At 42.4% G+C, this 23042-nt stretch overlaps 3 protein-coding genes across 4 annotated transcripts; 1 reads left to right on the top strand and 2 right to left on the bottom strand.

The window, feature by feature from the left end:
* Nucleotides 1–114: 114 nt before the first annotated feature.
* Nucleotides 115–3827, bottom strand: THUMPD1 (THUMP domain 1 NAT10 acetyltransferase adaptor). Its single transcript, XM_086759808.1, has 4 exons — nt 3612–3827; nt 3042–3222; nt 2446–2694; nt 115–1850 (listed from the first exon to the last, which is right to left on the bottom strand). The coding sequence occupies exons 1-4, from the start codon at nt 3825–3827 to the stop codon at nt 1525–1527; spliced, it is 972 nt and encodes a 323-aa protein (XP_086615934.1). The 3' UTR covers nt 115–1524.
* Nucleotides 3828–3985: 158 nt separating this feature from the next.
* Nucleotides 3986–17108, top strand: LOC104473673 (acyl-CoA synthetase medium chain family member 3). Of its 2 annotated transcripts, XM_086759699.1 has the most exons (15): nt 3986–4104; nt 4312–4534; nt 7708–7968; nt 9470–9680; nt 10415–10622; nt 10862–11005; nt 11840–11996; nt 12949–13028; nt 13374–13497; nt 14035–14115; nt 14802–14903; nt 15692–15819; nt 15916–16015; nt 16470–16589; nt 16748–17108. In XM_086759699.1, the coding sequence occupies exons 3-15, from the start codon at nt 7756–7758 to the stop codon at nt 16832–16834; spliced, it is 1755 nt and encodes a 584-aa protein (XP_086615825.1). In that variant the 5' UTR covers nt 3986–4104; nt 4312–4534; nt 7708–7755; the 3' UTR covers nt 16835–17108. The 2 variants fall into 2 exon arrangements, with proteins under 2 accessions (XP_086615825.1, XP_086615826.1); XM_086759700.1 differs by lacking the exons at nt 3986–4104; nt 4312–4534 and adding an exon at nt 6525–6652.
* Nucleotides 17109–17236: 128 nt separating this feature from the next.
* On the bottom strand, nt 17237–23001 carry ERI2 (ERI1 exoribonuclease family member 2). The gene is made up of 8 exons (XM_086759698.1): nt 22896–23001; nt 22586–22725; nt 22001–22128; nt 21696–21852; nt 21059–21159; nt 19875–19956; nt 19157–19245; nt 17237–18957 (listed from the first exon to the last, which is right to left on the bottom strand). The coding sequence occupies exons 1-8, from the start codon at nt 22916–22918 to the stop codon at nt 17614–17616; spliced, it is 2064 nt and encodes a 687-aa protein (XP_086615824.1). The 5' UTR covers nt 22919–23001; the 3' UTR covers nt 17237–17613.
* Between the last annotated feature and the right edge of the window lie 41 nt (nt 23002–23042).

The following is a 23042-nucleotide window of genomic DNA, read 5'->3' as shown; positions in this document are numbered from 1 at the left end:
CATTCACTGTTCTTCTTTGTGTCTGGTCTCAAATGGTTCTTTCCTACGTGTGACCGAGACATTGCTGGTTTTAATCCACGCACAAAAAACTTCAAAGTATAAAGAAAACAGTGATGAAGGTAAGAAAGCAGAGTTTTAATAATGGGTAGGGGAAAAAAAAGTAATCTTGATTTTTCCAACTACTAAAACAATTTTGAGAGAGGAGGAAAATACATATTAAACACTGTTGAGAGACTTGAACACATCCTTTGCATTAAACCAAGACAAGTAACAAGTGGTGTTCTTCAGAACGAGTCTTTTCCCATTAGCAACCCACAGGCTTTGATGCTAGACATGAAATACTAAAGCTACACAGTTGTACAGGAAGCGTACTCAAAACCCTGCTGGAAAGTAGGTTATAGCTGCACTGGTTTGGGTTGTTTTTTAAAAGTCACAGGGATATAAAAAAAGTTGCTGTAACAAACTGACAACAGAAAGACTAACAGTACTTTCAATCTGAAACAAAATTAATACTGTAAAGCTAAAACTATGAAAAATTAAACTTAATTCCCCTTATCCAGTATGGTATAATGGAGAGCTTCTTCCAAGCTTCCAAGCAGTATTTAAATTTAAATTTTGAGACCTACAAACAAAAAAAACAAAACAAAACAAAAACAAAAAAAAAGGACTTTATAAAATCTCCCAGGAATTAAGTCTTTGGAAAGAGCAGCAAAAGGCTGTTTGCAGGAAATTACTCAAAAGGATTCTGTTCAGTGACTACAGCATTTCCTATAAACCAGTAACTGCTGTATACACAGCTAATGTAAACACACATGTAGTTTTTGCTAAAACCATCTGCAATGCCTGCACTGTACTTTTACTGTTCTAGAACAGTCAAGTCTATTACTCTATAAATCGTCTCACAGTATTCAAGTGTTTTGATCATAGCAGTTCTTCCCATTCACTTTCAAGATTTAGCATGTCCTTGTAGAGCGACGTGTGTGTATATGCATATCCCCTCTCCATCATACAGGAAATGATGTTTTAGCTCATTCTGTTGTTCACACAGAAAAACGTACCCGAGTTCTGCAGTCATGCAAGTTGTGAGATCACTTCCTTAAAAACCCTCTGCAAGCAACCGGCTTTTTCAGATCTCTCGCTGTCAACACATCTTGATAGAGCTGATTCTGCACTGCCTTTTGCTTTCTGTAGCCATCAGATATAACAAAGGAGTCAACATAAGTCCGGAGGGCCACATTTACATATGCATCACACACTCTTACTTTTTGTGCTAGGTAAAGGCAATGCAGAACACAAAGCCACAGAAGAATGACAGCAGCTTCACCAGCAAGGTGAGGCGCTCTTGAGCACTCTTACAGTTGCTGTAATGTTAGCTCCAACTGCAACGAGCACTAAAATTCTTACACCTGTGGATTTTAAAAACAAGATTTCAAAACAAAACCCACTCTCCTCTTTAAAATGCCCTTTTAGAACTCTAGGGCAACTTTAATAGGTTTCAATTATCTTTCCCTTCTACCACATTTTCTACACTGTCAGCGCATCATTCCCCTTGGGCTCAGCTTCTATTTCATCTTGACTCTTGTCCTCTTGTTTTACTTCTTTTGATGTTTTCTCCTCCTTGGTTTCTGGTTTTACTACCTTTGAGTTCTGTTCTTCTGTCAGACTTGATGGGGTTTGTTGTGTGTCATCTTTGTTGTTCTTCACTACCTCCTGTAGATTGTATTTTCTGAACAGAACATAGTCTCTCACCACACTCAGGCAGCAGACGTTTTTTATTATTTCCACCACAATTGTATATTGTGGGTTATTAAGATCAACTTTGTTTTCTGGATTGAGGCTGCCCACAATTCCTGTAAAATAAGATGTAGTTTAAAAGATGCTGGAAAAACTGTTTCAGAGCATAAGCATTCCCTATTGAAACGATAAAAGTTAAGAGAGAAGGCAACATCCCCCTTAGTTGTAACCAATTACTTGGTTTTGTAATTGCTTAAAATAGCAGAACAGAACAGGACTCTTACAATAGCAGTAACCATTTAGTAGGACTGAAGTAATTGAAAAACCATCCCACTGCAATTACCAAGAAACAAAATACTCGAGTAAGCTGGCGCTATTTTATGAGTCAATGGAAATTGTAACACATTATTCCAATATAGCATCCAGAAAGAAGGCCTGACAGCAGTCATTTAAAAGCACATATAACCAACACTCCAAATTACAATGCTGTACTCTTTTCTGCTGCTTGTCTCTTAAGACATCAGCACCAAGGAATACTGATGTGAAGCTTTTTTAAGTCTTAGAGAAGCTTTTGAAATTCAACATACAGATTTTAAGCAACAAATATGTATGCCCATTAAGACCACTTTTAATAATCTGACCAATGTTATGCATACAGTTGTGGGCTGCTTTATACACTTGTTCTTAGTTTTGTGTGAAATCCATACATACCTGCCAATTCTTTAATTACTTCTTCCCTACTCATATGACTGTTATTACGAGCTTTGTAAACAATCTGAAAAGTACCCTTATTCGGGGCTTTAAACCAAGGCTCAAAAAATGTTTCTGTGTATTTTTTCATATCCTCCATAAAAGCCTTGCAAGTACCAGAAATGGGCAGCATGCGCAGAATGACTCTTGTTTTCTTCTTTTTAGTGGCATGCATATCCTTTAATATATGGTGCACCAGGTTCTCAGGTTCTACAAGAAAAACAGCTAGGTATGAGAAACAAATTGAAGGCATTTTCTCCCTAAATAACAAGCTGGGGAAACGCACACTTGGCTGCACTACTGTCAGCCTCAAATCCTTTTCTGTGAAGAGTTGGTTTACTATAGCAAAACTGGATAATCAAAGATTATTCTGTCAAAGCAGATTCCTCTACCTTTAGCAACTCTCTTAATGACAAAATTCAGTGGCAATACCAAAGGGAAGGGAAAACCCTGTATTTGGTATAAACAGGTTTCTTGGAAGTCACGCTCTGTGGCCTGTACCAACACTGTTCAGAGGCGTTTATCCCCACAGCATTACACATCAGTTAATGTCCCACCTATGCCCCGGGTTCTGATGAAGACCACGTTGTTGGCGCCGCTCTCCACTGACTGGAACCGCCGCAGCTTCTGCTCTGTCGAGGCACGGATTTGGCCAACCTCCTTCTTCAGGGCAGCCTCAACATCATCCTCATCCTCCTCCCTCTCACTTCCAGACAGCCGCTCCTCGTGATCTGAAAACTTCATACAAAGCACGTCTCTTGTTTGGTGAGCAACAAGCAACAGTGCCCACAAATTTAAAACCACCAGCAAAGCACTGCTGTGCTCAGGGACCTAGAGGTGATGGGCAAGGGCCTTTTCTCCAACTAACTCGTGCGGCTGCGCTGCGGTTTGCTTACAGAAACCGCCATTTTCGGGTGCCTGGTGACCACAGACGGGTTTTTCCACAGAGAGAAAGGCAGAGGAGGCCTCACGGTGCTGCCCTCCCCAGCGTCAGCGCTGCCAGGCTGCGGGGAGCAGGAGGCAGGAGCTGAAGGGGGGAGGCTGATACCGCGCAGAGCCGCGCTCCCCGGCCTCAGCGCCGCCTCCAGCCGAGCACCGAGCGACCGGACCCGTCCGCACGCACACACCTGCTCGGGCCCGTAGAGCAGGTCTCCGTACTCGCCGAGGAGGCTGTAGGCCTCCCCCACGCACTTGCGCTCGTTCATGTTGCAGGTGATGAGGATGCCGCGCATGCCGGCCTCCAGCTGCCGCCCGCCGCCGCGGGGCCGCTTGGCCCGCCCCGCCGCCGCCGCGAAGTGCCCCTTGGGCCGCCGCTTCCGCCCCGCCGGCTCCGCCGCGGCCATCGACCGCCACCCGGCCGCCCCGCACCGCGCACCGCGATGGCGTCAGCGCCGCCCGCCGCGCCCGGCCGCCCGCCGGGGGACAGCGCCGCCCCGCGGCCCGGCGCCGAGCGGCGGCCGGACCCTCACAGCCCGGCCCGGGAGGGGCCGGAGGGCCCGGGGCCGTGCCGCTCCGGGGAAGCCGAGGCCCGGCACGAGGTGCGGTCCGCGGTGAGGCTCTCAGCCGGCTTCCAGGCTCCTCACGGCCGGCGCTGCCGCAGGCGGTGCAGAGCTCATGCGGGTAGAAAAACCAAAACCCAACTGCCCACCCTTGAATGTACAGTTCGCCTCAGACCTGACACGGGCGGGAGGAGGTTGAGCGTTTCCCCGGGCACAGTACTCTGGACTGGGCTGCAGTCGGACTCAGTCACTCGTGGGCCTTGGTGCTTTCTCTTTCACCAAACTTCAGTTCCAGGATTAAAGTCTGGGTTTGTGTTAATGATTCCAGAATTGAGAGAAACGGTGGGCCAGGGAGAGGAGGTGACGGACGCTTGCTGAAGCGCAGAGGAGCAGGCAGACCTCAGTCCTGCTCCGCGCTGCTGTGTCCAACACCAACCCGTACGCCCCAGCCAAGGGAGAGCCGCAGTACGGCCGCTGCCCCAGCTTCCTGTCTAACTCCTGAAGGTGTCATGGCGTGGAGGGACCAGCTGAAGCAGAAACTCTTTATACAGGTAATTTTGCCCTGAGATACTACAGAACGTGCATTTACAGAAAAAACACAGCCCGTAGCGTAGTTTCTAAAGAAAAGTGTCTCTGTGCATCACTGTCCGTGAGAGCTTCCTCTCCCTGCAGTAACTCTTGCACTTCTTGGACAATTAAGGGGCAGAAAAATCAAGCTGCTCGACATTTTGTGAAAACAGGTAAAGGAGATGGCTCAGGAGGCCTCACTAGGGCCAGGACGATCATATTATTTACATCCAGAGAACCCAATTGGGCTAAAGTAGGAAAAAAGGAAACTTCTTGACTTGATGGAAGTATTTATCAGTTACAACTGCAGTAGGAAGTGGCATTTACATCTTATCTGAAGCTTTGTTCCTACAAAGCCTCTGAGGCTCATACAATTCTACAGCAATTGTTAGGCATCGGTATTAAATTTAAAATTAAAAGTCACAAAATCTTTGCAGGGCTGGGGTTGTGTGAAAGACTCAAAGTTCTGGTGAATTATAGTGATAGTCTCTGAAGTTGGGCATGTCAGGACATGTTTGAAACATGAGGAAGAACTTCTACAGGCAGCTGTGAGTGATTCAGGGGAAATGCAATTAATCACTCCGAACATAACTGGGATACTACAGCACTGAAAAGTGCTGGGGGACTTGGGAATACCCATCAGTGCTCTGGAAATTAGTTATATGCTCTTCTCAAAGAATATTACAGGTTAGGTCACTGTGGAAGTTACAGATTTCTTCCTAAACTGGAAACCTTCTTGCCTATGTATTCCTGGCACAGTCACTGACTCTTGTCCCAAGCTATTGCTGTTATTTTCTCTTAACGTTCATGCCTCCTCTGGGGTGATGTGATCTTCTGGGTAGAGAATCCCTGTAAGGCTGTTCCTCTGCCTTTCCTCTGGGATGATTTCATCGCATGCATTTCAGACAGCTGTTTTAAATGTCACTTTTGCGAACTGACTGTAGGTCTCACCTTACCACTAGGCAGAGGGCAGCCTTGTTTCTTGGGGGAAATCTGTTTTGTGTCAGTTTATTTCTGCTGCAGTGAACATTTCAGGGAGCTGGTTAACAGCTCCTTTGAGTGTGCTGTTTACAAACAGAAGTGAGCAGAACCCTAGGAGGGAGTTCTGGCAAAAGTACAGAACTGGCGCCAGGAAGCCCACAGCATCACCCTCACTGATCAGCACCCAGAGGACTGTTCTGCTTCAAAGACATAGATGGGCATTAGCAATCTCTCTGCTGACCTTAGAGCCACAGTTTGAGGATAGAGACACAGCAGGAGCGATTTAGGGCTCTGGCAGCCAAACTCCTATGAATCTTGATGCCTCAGTTTAAGCTATGACTGTCACTAGCTCCCTAGTGAGTGACATCCTTGCAGGAGAGGCTGAATGTAGAGGCACGCACCAATCCTGCTGCCATGCCCACAGTGATGCTGGGCTGTGGCCTGGATGGCAGAGGGGTGGCACACGTTCCCTCCTGCCTCTCCCGTAGGAGCAGAGCAGAGGAGGCAGCAGTGCTGGAGCACCACGTAACTGTGCACTCTCTGAGCAAGAGGCAGAGCCCTTACAAAACCTCGCAAGTCACCAGGCGTTAACAAAGCTGGTCCAGGCACCAGCTGTGGTGTCCCAGGAATCGGTGCTCACTGTTGTTATGGCCAAGCTGCTGTAGTTACCTAAGGAGCCCTAGTCTACCCACTGAGCGGCGTAGTCGCAAAGCCAATCACAAGGCTCCTGTGTCGCCCCAGCCAGAGTGTAACAGATGTGATTTGGCTGTACCAAGGTCTTATGACTGTTCCTCTGTGGTCTGGTGAGTGGGAAGAGAGGAGGAGAAGGAAACAAGAGAAATCTGGGAGTCACACTTTCTGCTTCCGCTCTGAGTTCTGCAGAAACCTATCAGCTCTTCTCACTGTGCTGGACTCGGCTGCCCCTTGTGTGAGTCCAAAGTACATGTAAGGAACACAGGAGTCGGTCACTGGACACAGTAACGGTGCAAGAGCGAGCAGATGGCCAGGAGTCTGAGATCTGTGTAAGGAGTCAAAGCTGTGACACGTCCCAGCACTGGGAGGGCTCCACTTCGGTGCAAGGCAGAGAGGCAGTAAATTGGGATTGACAGCCTTCTGAGAAGGTAACTGACCCTCCACCCCCCCCCTCCCCCCCGCCACCAGCAAGCTGCTGGCCAGGACATTTTCTGGCACTAGAGCAGTAGTGATCTTGTGTCTTTTCTGTCCACATTCCCTCTTCTCCCTGTCCCTCTCTGTCTTTCATTTGGCTGGGTTTCTGTCCTGTGTTTATCATATGCAGACTGAATGTTACAGATCCAAAAAAGGTCCCTTTGCTTCACTTAGTCACTAAAATTACATTATTTAACAGCTGGATAGGGATTAATTCTGTAAGGAACTAGCAGTGTTTATATTATTTTGTAAATAAAAGACAGTTGACAGTGCATGAAAATAATTACTTCAGAGTTTTCAGACCTCCTGCTAAGTTGACTCTTTTTGAGAGGTAAGGCTTTGCATTTTGGATCCTTTTTCAGGGAGTCTTTTAAAGTTTCCCCATCTCATAAAGCGATGCTTTTTGCTGACCACACGTCGAAATAATGTTTAAAACATCAATACTTAGACTCTTTTCAGGGATTTGCTACATTCGTTTCAGTCCTAGCAACCAATATATCCCCAGTGCTGATAAACTAGAAAAACTGTAAATGTCTTTGTATCAGGTGACACTGTGGTCAGCCAGTAATTAACACACGATTGCTGGATTATCTGTGCAACATCTTGGTCCATGCTGTTACTTCTATATTGTCAGTCAGTAGCAGACAGTTCATTTACAGAAGTTAGGGTTGAAGTGCTTGGTGGCGTTCAGTGTCCCTCTGCTGTGTAAGGCAACTGAAATGGGATCTACAAGATCAGTGGGGCTTGCAGGAAGGAAAGGAATGGGAATTATAAGAAAGCTGCCACAGTGACACGGCTGAGTGCTGCTGGTTGAATGCAGGGTCAGGATCTCAGCTGCATGATGACCACTGGAGAGCAGGGGGCCAGACAGTGGCCAAACTGGAACTGTCCTCAGCAGTTACTCCACTTAACAGTTTGGATTATTGTCCCAGTGTATTCCACTGTGTAGTAGTAAAAGCTGTTCTGAAACCGCCTGGCTAATACCAAGTTTGTATCTGTATCACTGTAGCATTTCTTGGAGAGATAATCAGTAAGGAATAACCCTGAAGAGACTGTTATGGCTCTTGCTGCTGTACATTTTTTACTGAAGATCCCAAGTGCTATGTCGCTGCGGGCTCCCCTGAGAAGATCTCTCCAACTTTGCAGCCGGTGCTACCCAGTTCATGCGTCTTTGAGTTACGAAGCTATAAAACAACAGTACAGACCAGAGGTGCCAGAGTACTTCAACTTTGCAAGAGATGTGCTGGACAGATGGACTGAAGTGGAAAAGGTAACAATTACTTGGTTTCCCTGGTGCTGAAGTATTTAATGCTGGTCATTAATGCTGAGTATCTGACAAATCCAATAACCAAGACAGGGGGGGTTATGTTCTGGTTATAATCTGGTGATCATCTCAGACAAGTTAAATGTGTAGATCCCTTAAGCCACAGGCTGCCCTGTCCACAAGTCCAAATAGTTCTTTCTTTTAATCGGTAACTCCACTGGGATTGAGTGTAAGTAAATAGGTGCCTTATAAATGAGACTGTGAACTAAACCACTCTAAACCTTGCATCAACTCCCCCGTCAACCATGACATGCACCCTACCTGGGTGTGCTGGGGAAATCACTTCACCTCTGTGTGTTTCATTGCCTGCCTGTAAAATGAGTAATAAATACAGCATAATGTCAAACCTCACCCATCTATCCCAAATGTGAAGTCTTTTGCATCCAGGGACTTGGAATCTACAAAACTGAACAGTGGTGAACCCCAAACCAGACATGAGCTCCGTGCAAGGAAAGGGAATATAGGGGAGAAAAAAAAACAAAAAAAAAACAAAACAAAAAAAAAACACCACCAACCAACCCCATGTAGTGTAAGTCTATCACCTTTCTTACTACATAGGTCTGGTCTCTATGGATGTAGAACTGATTTTGCAGGCTCAGGCTGTTTATGAGGAGGAGCTAAAGGCAGTTATGTCCAGCCTAGCAGTAAGAACAGAGCAGAGGTATCACCTGTCTGACACAATTGTTCCTTTTTCAGGAAAAACGGGTTTCAGCAGGCTAGAAGCAGAGCAAAGAACAGCCTCTGGAGAAGACGTTTTGCCCTCTGAAGTGCACAGATAAAATCTGCTTCTCTGAAAAGGAACCTTAGTGTTATTGTACCGTCAGATAGATAATAAGGTGTCATATTCTTGCTGCCCCAGTGAATTTTTTGCTGAGGAAGTGACTTACTACACTGCTGCTGGTAAATGCATTGTCCCCCTTTAGACTGCGTTGTATACATATGTTTCAAATCACTTTTAACGTATCAGTTAGGTGAGACGTTGATTAAAGGTCACACTGTGTAAGCCTACCTATACTTTTAAAACTTCGTTTTAATTTTCAGAAGTACCAAAGAGGGCCAGTTCCAGATGAAGTTGAAAATGAGCTCTGAGGGTTTAGGAGACTCTGGGGCATAATCCAGAGGTACCCACGTTCACTAGCTGCTTTTGTTGGCATGACCTGAATCAAGAAGATTATTCTTTCTTTGTGCTGATTATTGTAAACCTCTTCAGATGTCAGATGAAGAACTCAGGAAAGGAATAAAAATTTAATTTCCTAAATGACATTTATAGGCTGTTCTTTCTAAGGGAGAGTTCTTTGCCTCACTTGGAATCAGTGGCAAATTTCTGTTGCGTCTCCGGGTTTTTCCAGCACTGAATAAGTGATTAATGCTTTTCTTCCTCAGACTTGAGGTAAAGGCAATGTGTTTCTAAAATGAAGCGTTTGTACTGTACCCTGTTTTTCTATAGGAGGGAAAAAAGTCTAAAAACCCTGCATTATGGTGGGTAGGTGGTGCTGGAGAAGAGGTGAGGTGGAGTTTTGAGGAGCTGGGAGTACTGTCCAGGAAAGTGGCAAATGTACTATCTGATGCCTGTGATCTGCAACAAGGAGACAGAGTTATTCTGATTCTGCCCCGGATCCCAGAGTGGTGGCTGGTGAATGTGGCTTGCATGAGAACAGGTTAGTAAAAGAACAGAAATCATATATAAGTACAGAAATTATGACTTAAACCAATCCATGCTTTTTAATGCACTCAGAACTACCAACGTGCTAATGAGGATGAACTAATGCGATGATGGTCAAAAACACTCTTCATGCCAAGTTTTTCCTTCGTGGTGCTTTTAGGACGTTTGCGCATGCTCTAGCTGTTAAGGAAACCCTTTGAGTCCATGTGCCTCTGTCATTCTCCTCCTTCCAGCACTTGTGATGCATCACAAATGCACCCTCTTGCTAACTTGCAGTGAACTAGCCCACACTTAACCAAGTGTTTCACGTGTTCCCCTGTGGGATCTGTTAAATACTCAGCTTTCCTGTATTTACAACCCAGAATGTCTTGGTGCCTTGCAAAAACCAGCAGTATACTTTGTGAGGTAGTGGCTATGTTTTCCAGTAAAGAAGTCAAGTCCAGAGAGATAGCCTGTTCCAGGGGCAGTGTTTTCAGAAGAAGGAAAGTTATTCTATTGATTTCTTTTACTGTCACATGATCAATATAGTATGTGCTAATTTGTGCTAGTCCTCACATAGCATTTGATCCATCAGAGAAATCAGTACATTTACAAGCGTAGGGCCAAGTCCTGCTTTTAGTACAGCTCTGTCCTGCTCAAAAGAACAAAATAAGCTGAAGTTTGCCTGTAGGTACAGGTGTTATTCTGAAATATTAAGACTGTTTTTCCATTCCCCTTCCTTCTTTTTAGGAACTGTCTTGATTCCTGGCACACAGCAGTTGACAGCAAAGGACATTCTTCATCGACTACAAAAATCCAAAGCAAAGTGTATTATCACGGATGATTCTTTGGCACCAGCTGTAGACTCAATTGAGGCTGAGTGCCAGTCTCTGAAATTCAAGTTGCTTGTGTCAGAGGGACACAGAGAAGGATGGCTGAACTTTACAGATCTCATGAAGTGAGTAAATACCGCTGTGAAAGCACCACAGCAGTAATGAAAGAAAAGCACAGTGGTTTGTTTTGAAGAGGAAATGTTGGCACATACCAATATATTTTCACCCTTTTGGGATGACACAGTGGAAAAATAGAAATGCCTATGACCTTTTTGGTTGCTACAGTTATTTTAGTTAAATATTTTTTTAAAATGTGTAAGTCACACCTTCAAATAACTTTATTCATCATTCTGCTTATTTTAAGAAATGCTCCTTCTGATCACCACTGTGTGACCACAAAGTATCAAGATCCAATGGCCATCTATTTTACCAGTGGAACTACAGGATCTCCAAAGATGGCTGAACATTCCCACAGCAGCTATGGTATTGGCCTCACAGTAAGTGGAAGGTACAGATATCCCTTTGAATCAGACATCTTTCTGTAGCTGGTCACATAGCAGAAGGCAGAGAAACACAAGACTTTTACCAGAAGCTTTTGTTTCAATAGTTCAAAAAACAGCCGTTGTTTTACAACCCCCCAAAAAATGGGGTTCTTTTTCCATAAAACAAGGCAGTTGGAGTCCAGCTGCCTTAGTTTATAGAGAAAGTAGCAGTCATATAGTCACTGACTTCTTTTTAACATTTTGTTTAACTTTTGGTAAATTCTTCATTGTGTATCGTTAATAGATTGCCCATGAACTGAACATTAGCACAAGTTTATGAAGTCTGTACCATAAAAGGGGAGGAAACATGGGTATGTTAGCCTTCTGAATTCACGTGTGTCTGGATTAGACACAGCTTCTGCACGAACAAAATGCTGATAGTTCAGAATCTTTAAATTTTATAAACAGTGTTTTTATAAAATTGATGTGGCAGTGCATTTCACTCTAACAGGCAAAGAGTAACAAATCAGAAAATGTCAAACTAGAAGTAAATAAACAAAAAAAAATCCTCATCCCTAAAGATGAGTTCAGCAAAACCCCAGCAATCTCATACATATTCATACAACACCATGTTCTGAGGTGGTGTTAGCTTGTCTGTCAGTATAATTTTCCCATAGAAAAATGCAACATCAGTTTATCCTGATTTCATCCTCACTATGCTGTGACTTATTCCTGCTCAGAAATTCAGCCTTTTCTAATTGCCATTTACCCAAGAAAACCAATGATGGATTTGCTTCACTGGCACATCTTGTCTTACTCCTGCCAGATAGAGACTGTGAACCATTTCCTTGTGTTACCAGGTACTGGCTGGACTTGACTTCCTCAGACATATTTTGGAATACATCGGACACAGGCTGGGCAAAGTCTGCTTGGAGCAGCATTTTTTCACCATGGATTCAAGGGGCATGTGTATTTGTACATAAAATGCCACACTTCGACCCAAGCATTGTCTTTGAGGTAAGTAAGGAGAGCCCACAAAAAGCAGCACTGTTCTCTCTGGCTGGTCTTGCCCAGGTTTTCATTTCCCCTGGTGCTGGACGAGACCGGCATACAGTGCAGTTATAACTTTCCCCAGGCAGTAACCAACCGATTAGTGAAGTAGTGAGTGCTGCAAATATGTACCACAAAACAAGAGCATATTTCATATCCAAAGAGTTTCATCATATACTCTGCTCTGGGTTTGACTGTACAAACCTGCAAACATCCAGTATTAGGCCTAAAAGTGAAGTGCATAAGAAATTGTTCTGGGATTTGTGGAGCACTTTAGTGTTGTTATTAAAATAAGTGACATTAACAGCTGAATGAGAATATCTGTTGCTTGCCCCATGGAATTCAAAGTTAAGCAGTGAAGAGGCAGCAAGGTTGAATTTCTTTGACAAAAGGCACCAACATTGTATTCTCTTCCATCCTCCACACACAACTGTTCATCATTTGAAAAAGGCTACTATGCTTCATTTTACATGGAATGATTTGATCATCATATCCATATTAATTAGATGGCTGGAAATTGCTAGTTAATATTGGGGTGTGTTGAAGAACGTTGTCAGCTGTACACCCTCAGAACATCTAAAAAAGTAGCCTTATGGTTTCACTTGTTTTCTGCTTAAACTGCAATTATGAAGAAATTCTACAAGGAAAACTGTAAAGCTACCAAGAGCAAAAAAACTTTAGTGTGTTGAAGTCATTGTAAAATGATGCAGATTCTGTTTTGAAGAAGAAACTAACTAAATGTAACTGCTGTGTGTTGGTGTTGGCAAGTACAGAGCTAACTGCTTGTAGGACACAACCTTCTGTTTGTGTTTCATAAGCTGGATGCAGAGATCATTACATTATCTCTCACAATGAAGATGGAACCTCATAGGTTTCAGTATATTGGCAAATTTAACTTTTTAAATTTTAAATTCTCTAGAGTCTGTCAAGATTTCCCATAACTGTCTTCTGTTCTCCTCCAACTGCCTATCGGATGTTTGTGCAACATAAACTCTCCAGGTGAGAAACAGCAGAGTATCCTTGTTGGTGTATTTGATCAAATGCTCATGGCACCTTGAATTTATTCCAAATTTACAATGACATGACAGTAATTCAGATCATGTATTTCTCAACATTTTGAATCTTGTGTATTAGGAACAAAGTCAGAATAACGATTTAGGGGTAACTTAACTGGTTTTTTTTTCAGATTTGTTTTTGTTTAACACTATACGGTTCAAATTGAATGAATAGGATTCAGTAAAAATTTTCTTTTGTAGAGAGAACTCCACAATACAGGAATACAGCAGTGAATGGGGCATAGCAGATAAATTACTGCCAATTACTTGTTTTCTCTTTCCCACCAAGCTATACATTCAAAAGCCTGCGGCACTGTGTGAGTGCTGGGGAGCCACTCAACCCTGATGTGATGGAAGGATGGAAAGCGCAGACTGGGCTGGATATTCATGAAGGCTATGGACAGACAGAAACCGTATGTTCTGCTTTACAAATGTGAAAATGTGTGCTTTACAGATACAGCAATAAATTATATTCAAGTTGCCAAGAAAAAGTTATTAAAATTATTATATGCACTTAGGACTTTGAGGGGAAAAGTCAGAGGCAATAAGCAGCACTGGAAAAATGTAGTTTTTGTAAGTCATAGAACCATCATAATATGTTCACCCAAAACTGAAGGACTGTTTTTCATTCCTGTGGACTTTGGACTGGGAACTAGCACAAAAGGTGTATTCCTCATTACTGTATTCCAGATTCTGCTTTAGAATATATCTTTAGAGCACGCACGCACATTATTTGGAGCTGTGGGCATGATTCAGAGGGCACAGTTTATTTCTAGAAGTTGAATCATTGGATATATTATTATAATGAAGAAAATTAGTACTTCTTATAGAAACACACAGTATTAGCTGAGTATTTTAAACCTAAGCTAATGATTGAATATACAAGCCACAGTTTACTTAAAAAAAAAAAAAAAGAAAAAGAAAGAAAACCCCAACAACACTTTTTACAGGTGCTAATCTGTGGAAATTTTAAGGGAATGAAAATCAAACCAGGCTCTATGGGAAAACCATCTCCAGGGTATGATGTCAAGGTATTGTACCACTGGTAACTCTGTCTCTCTCTCTTGCATAATTACTTTCCTTTAAAGAGGATGGAAAGCTCTAACACAGAGTTGTACCATGTACCATCATTCAGCAGTAAATGAAAGAGTGAAGAAATGCATGTTACTGCCCTAAATTGAGCATGCAAAATAAGCCATTAGGCTTCCCTGTTGCACCATCCTCACTGACGCAGATGACAACCCACTGCTAAATGACAGTTAGATATCAAACGTTAAGGCAATGGTAGAAATTAAATTGCTGAGTTAAAGAAGAGTGTAAGTGAATGTTGTTCCCTGGTGATAACAAAACTGCTGAAGCAGATTCTAGCACCAGGTCAATTTGCAATGTGGGTTAAGATTTTTAGTATCTTTCTGTCAGTTCTTAAGTTTTCCAGCCCTGTTACTTATGATCCTCCCTGGGGTCTGACTAACTTCATTACGTGTTTGCATAGTACTTGGCATTCCTCAGGTGAAAGACGTGGTGGAAAGTAGAGTGGATTAGTAATAAACTTACATTTCACTTGTCCGAGTAAGACCCCTCTACTGCTCAAAGTAATTTCCCAATTAAAAAAAAAAAAATTAGGTATTTTAAATGTACACCAAAGATACTATAATCTTAACGTAATGCTTTTAAATTTGGCTCCAAGATAATAAAATTGTGTTTTGTTTATTTTTAGATTATAGATGAAAATAGTAATATTCTGCCTCCTGGGAAAGAAGGAGATATTGCCATCAGAGTAAAACCTACGAGATCAGTTTTTCTTTTTACTTGCTATGCTGTAAGAATATTTCTGCATTTAAAGTAGATATCCTGTTAAATCTGTTACAAGGAATCTGATGTTCTATTTGAGTTACATATTCTCTGCTTATCCATCTGAAAACCTGTGGGGAGGAAGTTGCAGTCTAACAACCAGTAGAATGAATGCATAGTGCCTTCAGTTCTGACACCAGGAACCTTGATACATTTTATGGACAGGATCAGCCTACAGTCAGGTCTTCTGAGAAGTACTGAGCGTGTGGGAAAGGAACACCATGGCTACTGTCTAGAAAAATTCTTGCAGAAGTCAGTTGCAGCACAGAAGTGCTGTCAAAAGAGCACTTATTAATTGTGCTGTGCAGAGTCGAAACTTTTCTGGAGGTGAAAAAAAAAAAAACCTCAGAATAGGAGATGCTAGAAATACAAAGGAAAAAATCATTAAAGGATAATCACCTAAAAGCAAATTCTCAGTTCCATAAGGCTACATATTTTTGCAACCTTCAGTGGTTCCTAAAGCCATGGGGGATAATATATGATGATTAAAATTTTAAGTCAGTCACAAGTAGTGAAACTTGATTCATTTATTGCAGTTTATGAATTTTGTATCTAGTTTTGTAGCTTAGTGATGGTGAATTAATAGTTCTCTATTATTAGTGTCTCGCTTGAATCTGATACACAGGGCCACAGTCTGAAAAGCCGAAATTTTTTAATATTTGACTATACCATAACTTGTATGCTAAATAGGTTAGAATGCCATTTCATGTACTTTTAAGGTAGTTTTCCTATAAAATGCAGCTTAATGTCTCCTAGGATGATCCAGAGAAAACAGAAGCGACAATACGTGGGGATTTTTATGTCACTGGAGACAGGGGGATTATGGATGAGGATGGATACTTCTGGTTTGTTGGACGAGCTGATGATGTCATTAATTCTGCTGGGTAATTTAAGACCGATTCACAATATATCATTAAACTTGAATAACACAGATTATTCAGATGTGACTTTATGTTTATGCCCTTTCCTCCATTTCAAAGATACCGTATTGGACCGTTTGAAGTTGAAAGTGCCCTAGTAGAGCACCCTGCAGTGGTGGAATCAGCAGTTGTCAGCAGTCCAGACCCCATCAGAGGAGAGGTAAACAAATTAAACAAGCTTATATATTTAAATAGCTTTGTGCATACCAGAGCTAATAAAGCCCAACTCCCACAGGATTTGTCTATCTAGGGATTTTTTTTTTTTTAATTGAAACTAAATAAATTCAAAGCGGCATTTCTACTCTGTCAGACACTGGAGAATCCACACTGGAAAAAACTGACACAGGCCGTTTGCCACAAGTCCAGTATAACAATAGCACCATTTGAAGCTGTCAGACAAATACTTAGTTTTTCATCCTTATTAAATGTGTATAAACTGCCTGCAGAGTCCAGACCAATAGTGAGCACCCACACTTTGGCAAAGCTTTGTGTACCTGCCCTATACATTACTCTGCAGTTTGTCAGGAAACCTTTGGTAACAGTGTCAAATCTTGCTGTCATGTAATACTGTTTCATTGGCGTGTAAACCATTGCTGCCGTAACTTCTTTTTAAGGTAGTGAAAGCCTTTGTTGTTTTAACATCTGACTATGCTTCACATGATCCAGAAAAAATTATGAAAGAGCTGCAAGACCATGTTAAGAAAGTTACTGCTCCGTACAAGTATCCTAGGAAGGTGAGTGCTCAAATACCAAAATAATTTTCACTACCATAAGACAATGGGTGTTAACTGTTACATGGCTTATAAGTCTACCCTGCTGAGGTTAAGAAAAAGTAAAAATTTAGGTAAAATGTATCTTATTTTGTATTGCAATTTCCTCCCTTTCCCAATAGATGGAGTTTGTTCAACAGTTGCCAAAAACTATTAGTGGGAAGATCAGAAGAAATGAACTGCGCCAGATGGAGTGGAGAAAAGATTAGAAGTACTTGTTGCTTTTTTATATGATTTTTTTACAAATTAAGGTATTGCAGATTTACACAGTAACATAGAGTAAAAGACATTATACTGTAGCCACCTTAGTTTAGTTTCAATAAATTCTTACCCGATTTCCAGCATTTGGCTGTCGCAGGTGCTACACTAATAGATAATAATACAAAAGCAGACAGACTGATACAAATTAAATGGGAAACGCGTAGTCAAAAGCACAATAGCTGATGTGTGTTAAATAAAGTATTTAATGAAGTGTCACAAGCATTTTATCTTTATTGTTATTTAATTTAAAGGATTAAAAAACAGTAAGACTTTAAGAGAACACTGTTGTTTCAAGACTCACTTCTGAGAAGTGCAACAACTTCTAAAACATTTTTAAAAGTTAGTTATAATCATTACAAATATATTTAGAAAAAAGTGTAAATAAAATCTGTATCATTAAAATGTTCTTTAAAGACTGGACTAGTAAAGAAGTTAAGATACATGATAAAGCAGAAATCTAACATTTGTAGCAACAGCTGCTCGTACTTTAATTTTAGCACTTAATCATTTTTATCTCTCACACTTCATTAACAAGATACTTTATGATATATCGATATTTCTGTATGCTTGAGCAATTACTGTTTCTGTGTTAACCAAGCAGTGTCATATTTGTGCCATTCTCAAGACATGTATCCAGCATCATTTTACTGTCCTGATTATGTTAACTAAGCATGATCAGCTTACTAAGTTGAACATTCTGACAAAAAAAAAAAAAACCTATCAATTTTCAATTTCTCATAGAAGGTCTAAGACACAAGTATTTTTTGTTGGAAGAATTTCCCAAATTACTGGCGTAACTTCCAAGAGAGGTCAAAGCATCTGCATTCAGGGTGAGACCATTAGATTTCTCTTTTAGAAGTGCATGTTCCCACTTGAAGTATTGACAACCTTTCTTAATACCTTCATGCTTGCCAACAGGACAACAAAAAAATGCTTTGCCATGATTTGGACCAGTATTTGACACATACAGTTTTTTAGCTCTTCGACCGCAGTTGCACAGAGGGGGAGTTGGTTTTCCATTTTTCAGAGCTCTTACAGACTGATTCAAATTGACTGTGGAGTTCAGAATAGCAGGAGACACTTTGGACAAATTTGAACTTCTTAAAGGTAAGGAATGATCAAAAGATGCAGTTTTCTCTTGATATATAGCAAAAGACTGTTTTTTTGCTGGCGGGAACATTTTTGGACTAGTTGGCTTTCTTTTAGGAACCTCTGAAGGAGCAGAATAATTTCCAGTTAATGCTGATTGTGCTGGAACAGCATTTACCTTTGCAGATGGTAACTTAAAAGCTGAAAAATTTGAAGTTTGCTTTTGTACTGTCCCTACATTGTAGATAGTAGTATCAGGACTTCTGTAAACAATAGGTTTCAGAGGTTCCACAGGTATTACAGTTTTTTCCAAACTTTGTTTATCTGAACTCATCACAGCTGATGGTTTCAAAATTGTTTTATCTTCATATGCTGTCAAAATATCTGTATTTGAGTCATCTTTGTATTGAACACAGTCTGAATTTTGCTCAGATTGAGATGCTGGTATTAAAGCAACATCTTCCCAGTCAGTCAGCAGAGATAAGCAATCAGAGCTCGTACTGGTAACCTCACTGGAGGTGTTCACTGAGGGGATGGTAGTGGAGATGAGCACTAGTCCTGATCCACATACTGGAGGGTTATATCTAGCTGTACTCAGAGGCTGCCCATTGTTCAATCCTTGCCAAATGCCTGTTGACGCAGTACTGCGAGATTGCTGCGCCTGCTCAAGAGGAACAAGAAACCTGTCAGTAGATGCTGTTGAAGAGCTTTGGGCTTGCGCATGTAACTCAGTCCTTGAGCTGCTGCTAGGTACAACGTGGATGTCTGCAGAGGAATCAATGCAAGTAGTCTGTTGTTCTTCAGTTTGTACATTAGAATTTATCTTAATTTCAGGAATACCTGTGTGGTTTTTCTCTGCCAGAGAGTTTGTTTCACAAGTTCCATCTCTAGATGTTTTAGGCCTGCTGTTACTTCCCAGTGGAGTCTTGACAGTGAAGTTTATAGTCCGTGTTCTGGAAATTAAATTATTTTTTGGATGTGCCTAGGGAGTCCATAAACAAAAGGAAATTTTGGAAAGTGAATACCCAGAAGTTTTAGGAATCAATGCCCAAAATTAATAAGCGTATCAGCATAGGGATGTTCATAGTCAAGATGTGGGTTTATTTTTCAAATAGCTCACCTTTCATCTGTATTCCAGGCTACAAAGCAACTAGAACAGAAAATATGAAATACCTACTAACCTTGTCCAAAGATTTAGTAACCTTCAGCACACATCCATCACAAATCAGCCTCCAAGCCAGACGGGCAGTATTCCGAGAATCATCCAACCCTTCAAAAGTGTGGTTATATTAATGTCTTCTTTTTAAAATGCTACTGGGGATAGTTCTTACTAGAGGAAAAATGTCATCTAGGTAAGCCTTACATAAGTGACAGAGATTCACAGAACTCTGAAACATAGTTATCTAGTTCAAAAAACGAAGTGGAAGTAAATAATTTCCTGTGCTGAAACGTCTGAAGGACCAGTCCATAGAGCTGTACAGTTTTTTAAATCCTTGCTCTGTTTTATTAATCATGTAAAGAAAAAAAATCATATTGTGCTGGTATTCTCTTACACTAATATACTGTCTAGAGCTATCAGGTAAAATCAATTTTTCCTTATCCTTCGTCCGCCTCTTTTGTGCCCTAGCAATTCAGAGATTGGTCTTGTTGAACATGCACTCAATAGCACTAGGAGAGATTTCAGAAGTAAAGCATGAGGTTAGAAATTACAAACTCTGATCTTTGAAACCTTTAGCCTTTCTTGTTTTGATGTTTTTGTTGGACAGAACATTGCATAACCTGGAAACAATAGTTCCTATTTAGAGTAATGAGTTACTAGCTTCTTATTATTACTAATTACTCATTTTAGCTTTTATAAAAATATATGTATTAAAATGAGGATCATCATATCATACTTACCAGAATGTTCCCGTCCTGCAAAAGCTATCCCCAAGTCCTGCAAAGCACCACTTAGCCCTTTAGGCTTCCTGTTATAGAAGGCCTAAGAAAAAAGTGCAGCTGCTTAATATAAAGCATTTCAAATCCTCTTCATAGTGAAGTGAAAACCATTTCAGAAATATCACCTTAGGAATAATAAATCCCACACGGCAATTGTGCAAGCCAGGTATGTTCATTTTATAGTTGGGATAAATAAGCATAAGACCATGACTGTGGCAAATTAGAATGGAAAGAACCATGAATCCCTTCTCTCAGTCTTAAACTAATTCATTCTGTCTTAGCTCTGGAGTCATTCATTTGCCCTTTATGGCTTAAGTTGGTGAAGGCCTTAACAGAGCGGCATTGAAGAGTACAACTATAAATAACATCTTGAGATGTCTAAACTATTGCGTATTGCAAAGGCATGGACATTAATGTATTTGGCATAGGTATAAATTCTTTTTAAAGGAGAAAAAGTGAGTATTGCTACTCACTCCCCGTATCTCATTTGATCACAAGAAAGGGGGAATATTGACACTGTTTATCTTTAGAGACCTAATTCTGCTACCTAGGTTAAGGGCCTAAGCTCCAAGTGTCAGGACAGGTCAGCTCCAAGTGTCCTGGATTAGCCTTTGAAAGTTTCCTTGACTACACAGGGAAGGCTATGCTTAGGTGCTGTTAGCCCCCAGGTTAGAACTCCGTTGCAGTGTAGACTATGTAAAAAAATTATACCTTCATTTTTTCTGAATACTTTCTGGTCCAAGTGCAGTTCACATGTTAGAACTTTAAGTACCTCTGAACAGATGATGACGACAATTTTCTATGTGGCAATGTAAGGCAACAATAAGAGCACACAAAACTAGGGAAGTTAGGAAGAAAGCAGAGCAAAAGATGTCAGAAAAGGAAGAGCAGCTCGTAGAATTCTCCTAGGATTATAATTCATTTATCTAACAGTAACACCAGGTTGTTTTCCTAGCATTAAGATCTCCATTAAAATTCACACAGTGCAGGGCATGCAGTTTGTTATTGAGCGATAACATGGAAAGAAAATAAATGGGTTACTCCAGTCACTGGAACATACAATATTGGCTTGTAACCTCAGATACAGTTAGCCTTTGAGATGATAATAGGAGTATAAATGTTTCACAGTTTATTGATCGTCTCACCCTGTATGTTGCTTTGAGATCAATCCAGGAGTTTAAAAAGTCAGGTTTTCGCAGCTGCTTCCTTTTACACTCATAATGCAAACACACACCCAGGTCCCAGTCTGCACAGAAAAAACCCCACAAGTAATCCATCACTAAAGAACTGGCCTAAGACCTACATAAACGGGGCTTAAAGTCTGCATAAAGGGACATATCAACATACTAGTAGGGTTCTGTACTGCTGGACAAGAAGGACAGGCTAAGGAAGTCTTTGTACATGAAAAGCAGTAGGGTTGCTGCAATGGGACATCAGGGTAAGGGAATGCCTACTCCCTTAGGGTAAAGAACGGCTTCAGATGGGGGAAGGTCTCAAAGACCTCATTAAGCCATGCGGACGCATTAAGAATGGTGTCACAGTTCACTCTCTGTAAAGCAGAAAAGTGTAATGATGTCACACCCTGGAGACAAAGATGCAGTGAACGCATCAGGATTCAAATGATTTCCTATTTTCAGTCTTATCCCAAAATTGCACATCTTCAATACCTAGTAACAGGAGTTTGGCTCCCTAGAAGTAAAGACACAATCTCAGTAGCACCACCAAATGTTCATTTTTTGTGTGTATTACTCCGCAGAAAAAGCAAATGAAAATTTTATTTACCTGTCCAAGTAACAAAGGTACATGGTTTTGCTTCTGAAGTAGAATTACTTAGAACATCTGCACTGAATATAATTTTCTTCTCCTTTTCTATGTTTTGAATCCATTTCAAAAACTGTGATAAACAGATGTTTAGAGGGACCCCTTCATCGACCTGATTCTTTATTAAATAGAAGAAGTATGTATGTGTTAGTATGCACTGAAATTAATTTGAGGTTTACTTTTTCTAGCCCTTTAAAGGCCTCTTCAAAAAAAAAAAGTAAATAGCAATTACACGGGTGTAAAATAATACTAAGTATCAGTTATACCTGTGTTATGCCAGTTAGCTCTGTACAAAATTCAGAGAGAATAGGATGCTCCTGGGGCTGGACGTAAGTGTGGAATTCAGATTCAGTCTCTCCTGTTGAAGTGTTTAACAGAACTGCTGGAAATTCAACTGCAACAAAGAGAAAACGAGAGGGAAAAAAAAAAAAAAAACCAAAAAAAAACCAAACCCAATGACGGGAAAGTTAAAGCTGTCCACAGAAATTATGCCGTTTGTGTGAAGTGTCCGCAGTTCGAAGGAACACAGCTGTAATGAAGACACAACGCGCAGAGCTGCCGCCTATAAACGCCAGATCCGCGGCCACCCCTCCTCCCGCACCCCGCGCGGCCGGGCTGCTGCCGTTCGGTGTCCGGTCACCGAGCGCCTTCCCGCAACGGCCTGGGCGGGGCCGGAGCCACCTCCCCGCAGCACCCCCCCCCCGCCCCGCAACCGATCTCGGGGCCGCCCCCTCCAATGCGGCCCCCACCCCGCCCCATCCCGCCCTCAACTGATCTCGCCCCCCTACTCCCCGCCACAACCGGTCTCGGGGCCGCTCGCCCCCGCGCAGCCCGGTCGCGCCGCACTCAACTGATCTCGGGGCCGCGCCCCGCCGCCTCGCGCCAGCACGTGGCCTCGAAGTCCAGGACGATCAGGTACGCGAAGCGCTGCCCCGCCGCCGCCCGCGCGCTGCTCCGCCGCCGCGCGCTGCTCCGCGCCAGCCCCAGCTGCCTGCGGACCGCAGCGGCGCCATGCTGAGGGGCCCGGCCCCTCCCCGTCCCCCCGGTCAGTGCCCTGCCCCCCCCCCCCCAGGGCCTCGCCCGCCCGGACACCACCACCCCGGTCCCTTCAGGGGCTTCAGTGGGAGGGATCCCCCCCGCGCCCGGCCTCGCGGCCCGCACCTGGCCAGGCGCTTGGTGGCCATCTCCGCGCTCAGCCCCAGGCGGGCGGGCAGCGACCATAACCGGCGGGGAGCGACCTTGGCGCCGCGGCGGCCATTTCAAACCTCCCGCCGGCGGCTGCGGCCCCGCCTCCATCCGCTCTATCGG

Source organism: Chlamydotis macqueenii, chromosome 15 (assembly GCF_036417535.1).
Source record: "Chlamydotis macqueenii isolate bChlMac1 chromosome 15, bChlMac1.mat, whole genome shotgun sequence".
NCBI classification, from domain to species: domain Eukaryota; kingdom Metazoa; phylum Chordata; class Aves; order Otidiformes; family Otididae; genus Chlamydotis; species Chlamydotis macqueenii.
Note: the sequence above shows the minus strand (reverse complement) of the source record. Positions and strands in the feature narration are given on the sequence as shown.

Bases quoted from the DNA above. Each gene is read 5' to 3' on its own strand.
- THUMPD1 (XM_086759808.1), bottom strand. From the start codon at position 3,827: ATGGCCGCGGCGGAGCCGGCGGGGCGGAAGCGGCGGCCCAAGGGGCAC. The intron at 2,695-3,041 runs GTGGGACATTAA...TTTTTCTTGTAG, and splicing joins CATCAGAACCCGGGGCATAG to AACCTGAGAACCTGGTGCAC. The intron at 1,851-2,445 runs GTATGTATGGAT...CTTATTTTACAG, and splicing joins AGTAATTAAAGAATTGGCAG to GAATTGTGGGCAGCCTCAAT.
- LOC104473673 (XM_086759699.1), top strand. From the start codon at position 7,756: ATGGCTCTTGCTGCTGTACATTTTTTACTGAAGATCCCAAGTGCTATG. The intron at 10,623-10,861 runs GTGAGTAAATAC...GCTTATTTTAAG, and splicing joins AACTTTACAGATCTCATGAA to AAATGCTCCTTCTGATCACC. The intron at 16,016-16,469 runs GTAAACAAATTA...CTTCTTTTTAAG, and splicing joins CAGACCCCATCAGAGGAGAG to GTAGTGAAAGCCTTTGTTGT.
- ERI2 (XM_086759698.1), bottom strand. From the start codon at position 22,918: ATGGCCACCAAGCGCCTGGCCAG. The intron at 22,726-22,895 runs GTGCGGGCCGCG...TGCGGTCCGCAG, and splicing joins GCCACCAAGCGCCTGGCCAG to GCAGCTGGGGCTGGCGCGGA. The intron at 19,246-19,874 runs GTAAGTATGATA...ACACTTTTGAAG, and splicing joins TGCAGGACGGGAACATTCTG to GGTTGGATGATTCTCGGAAT.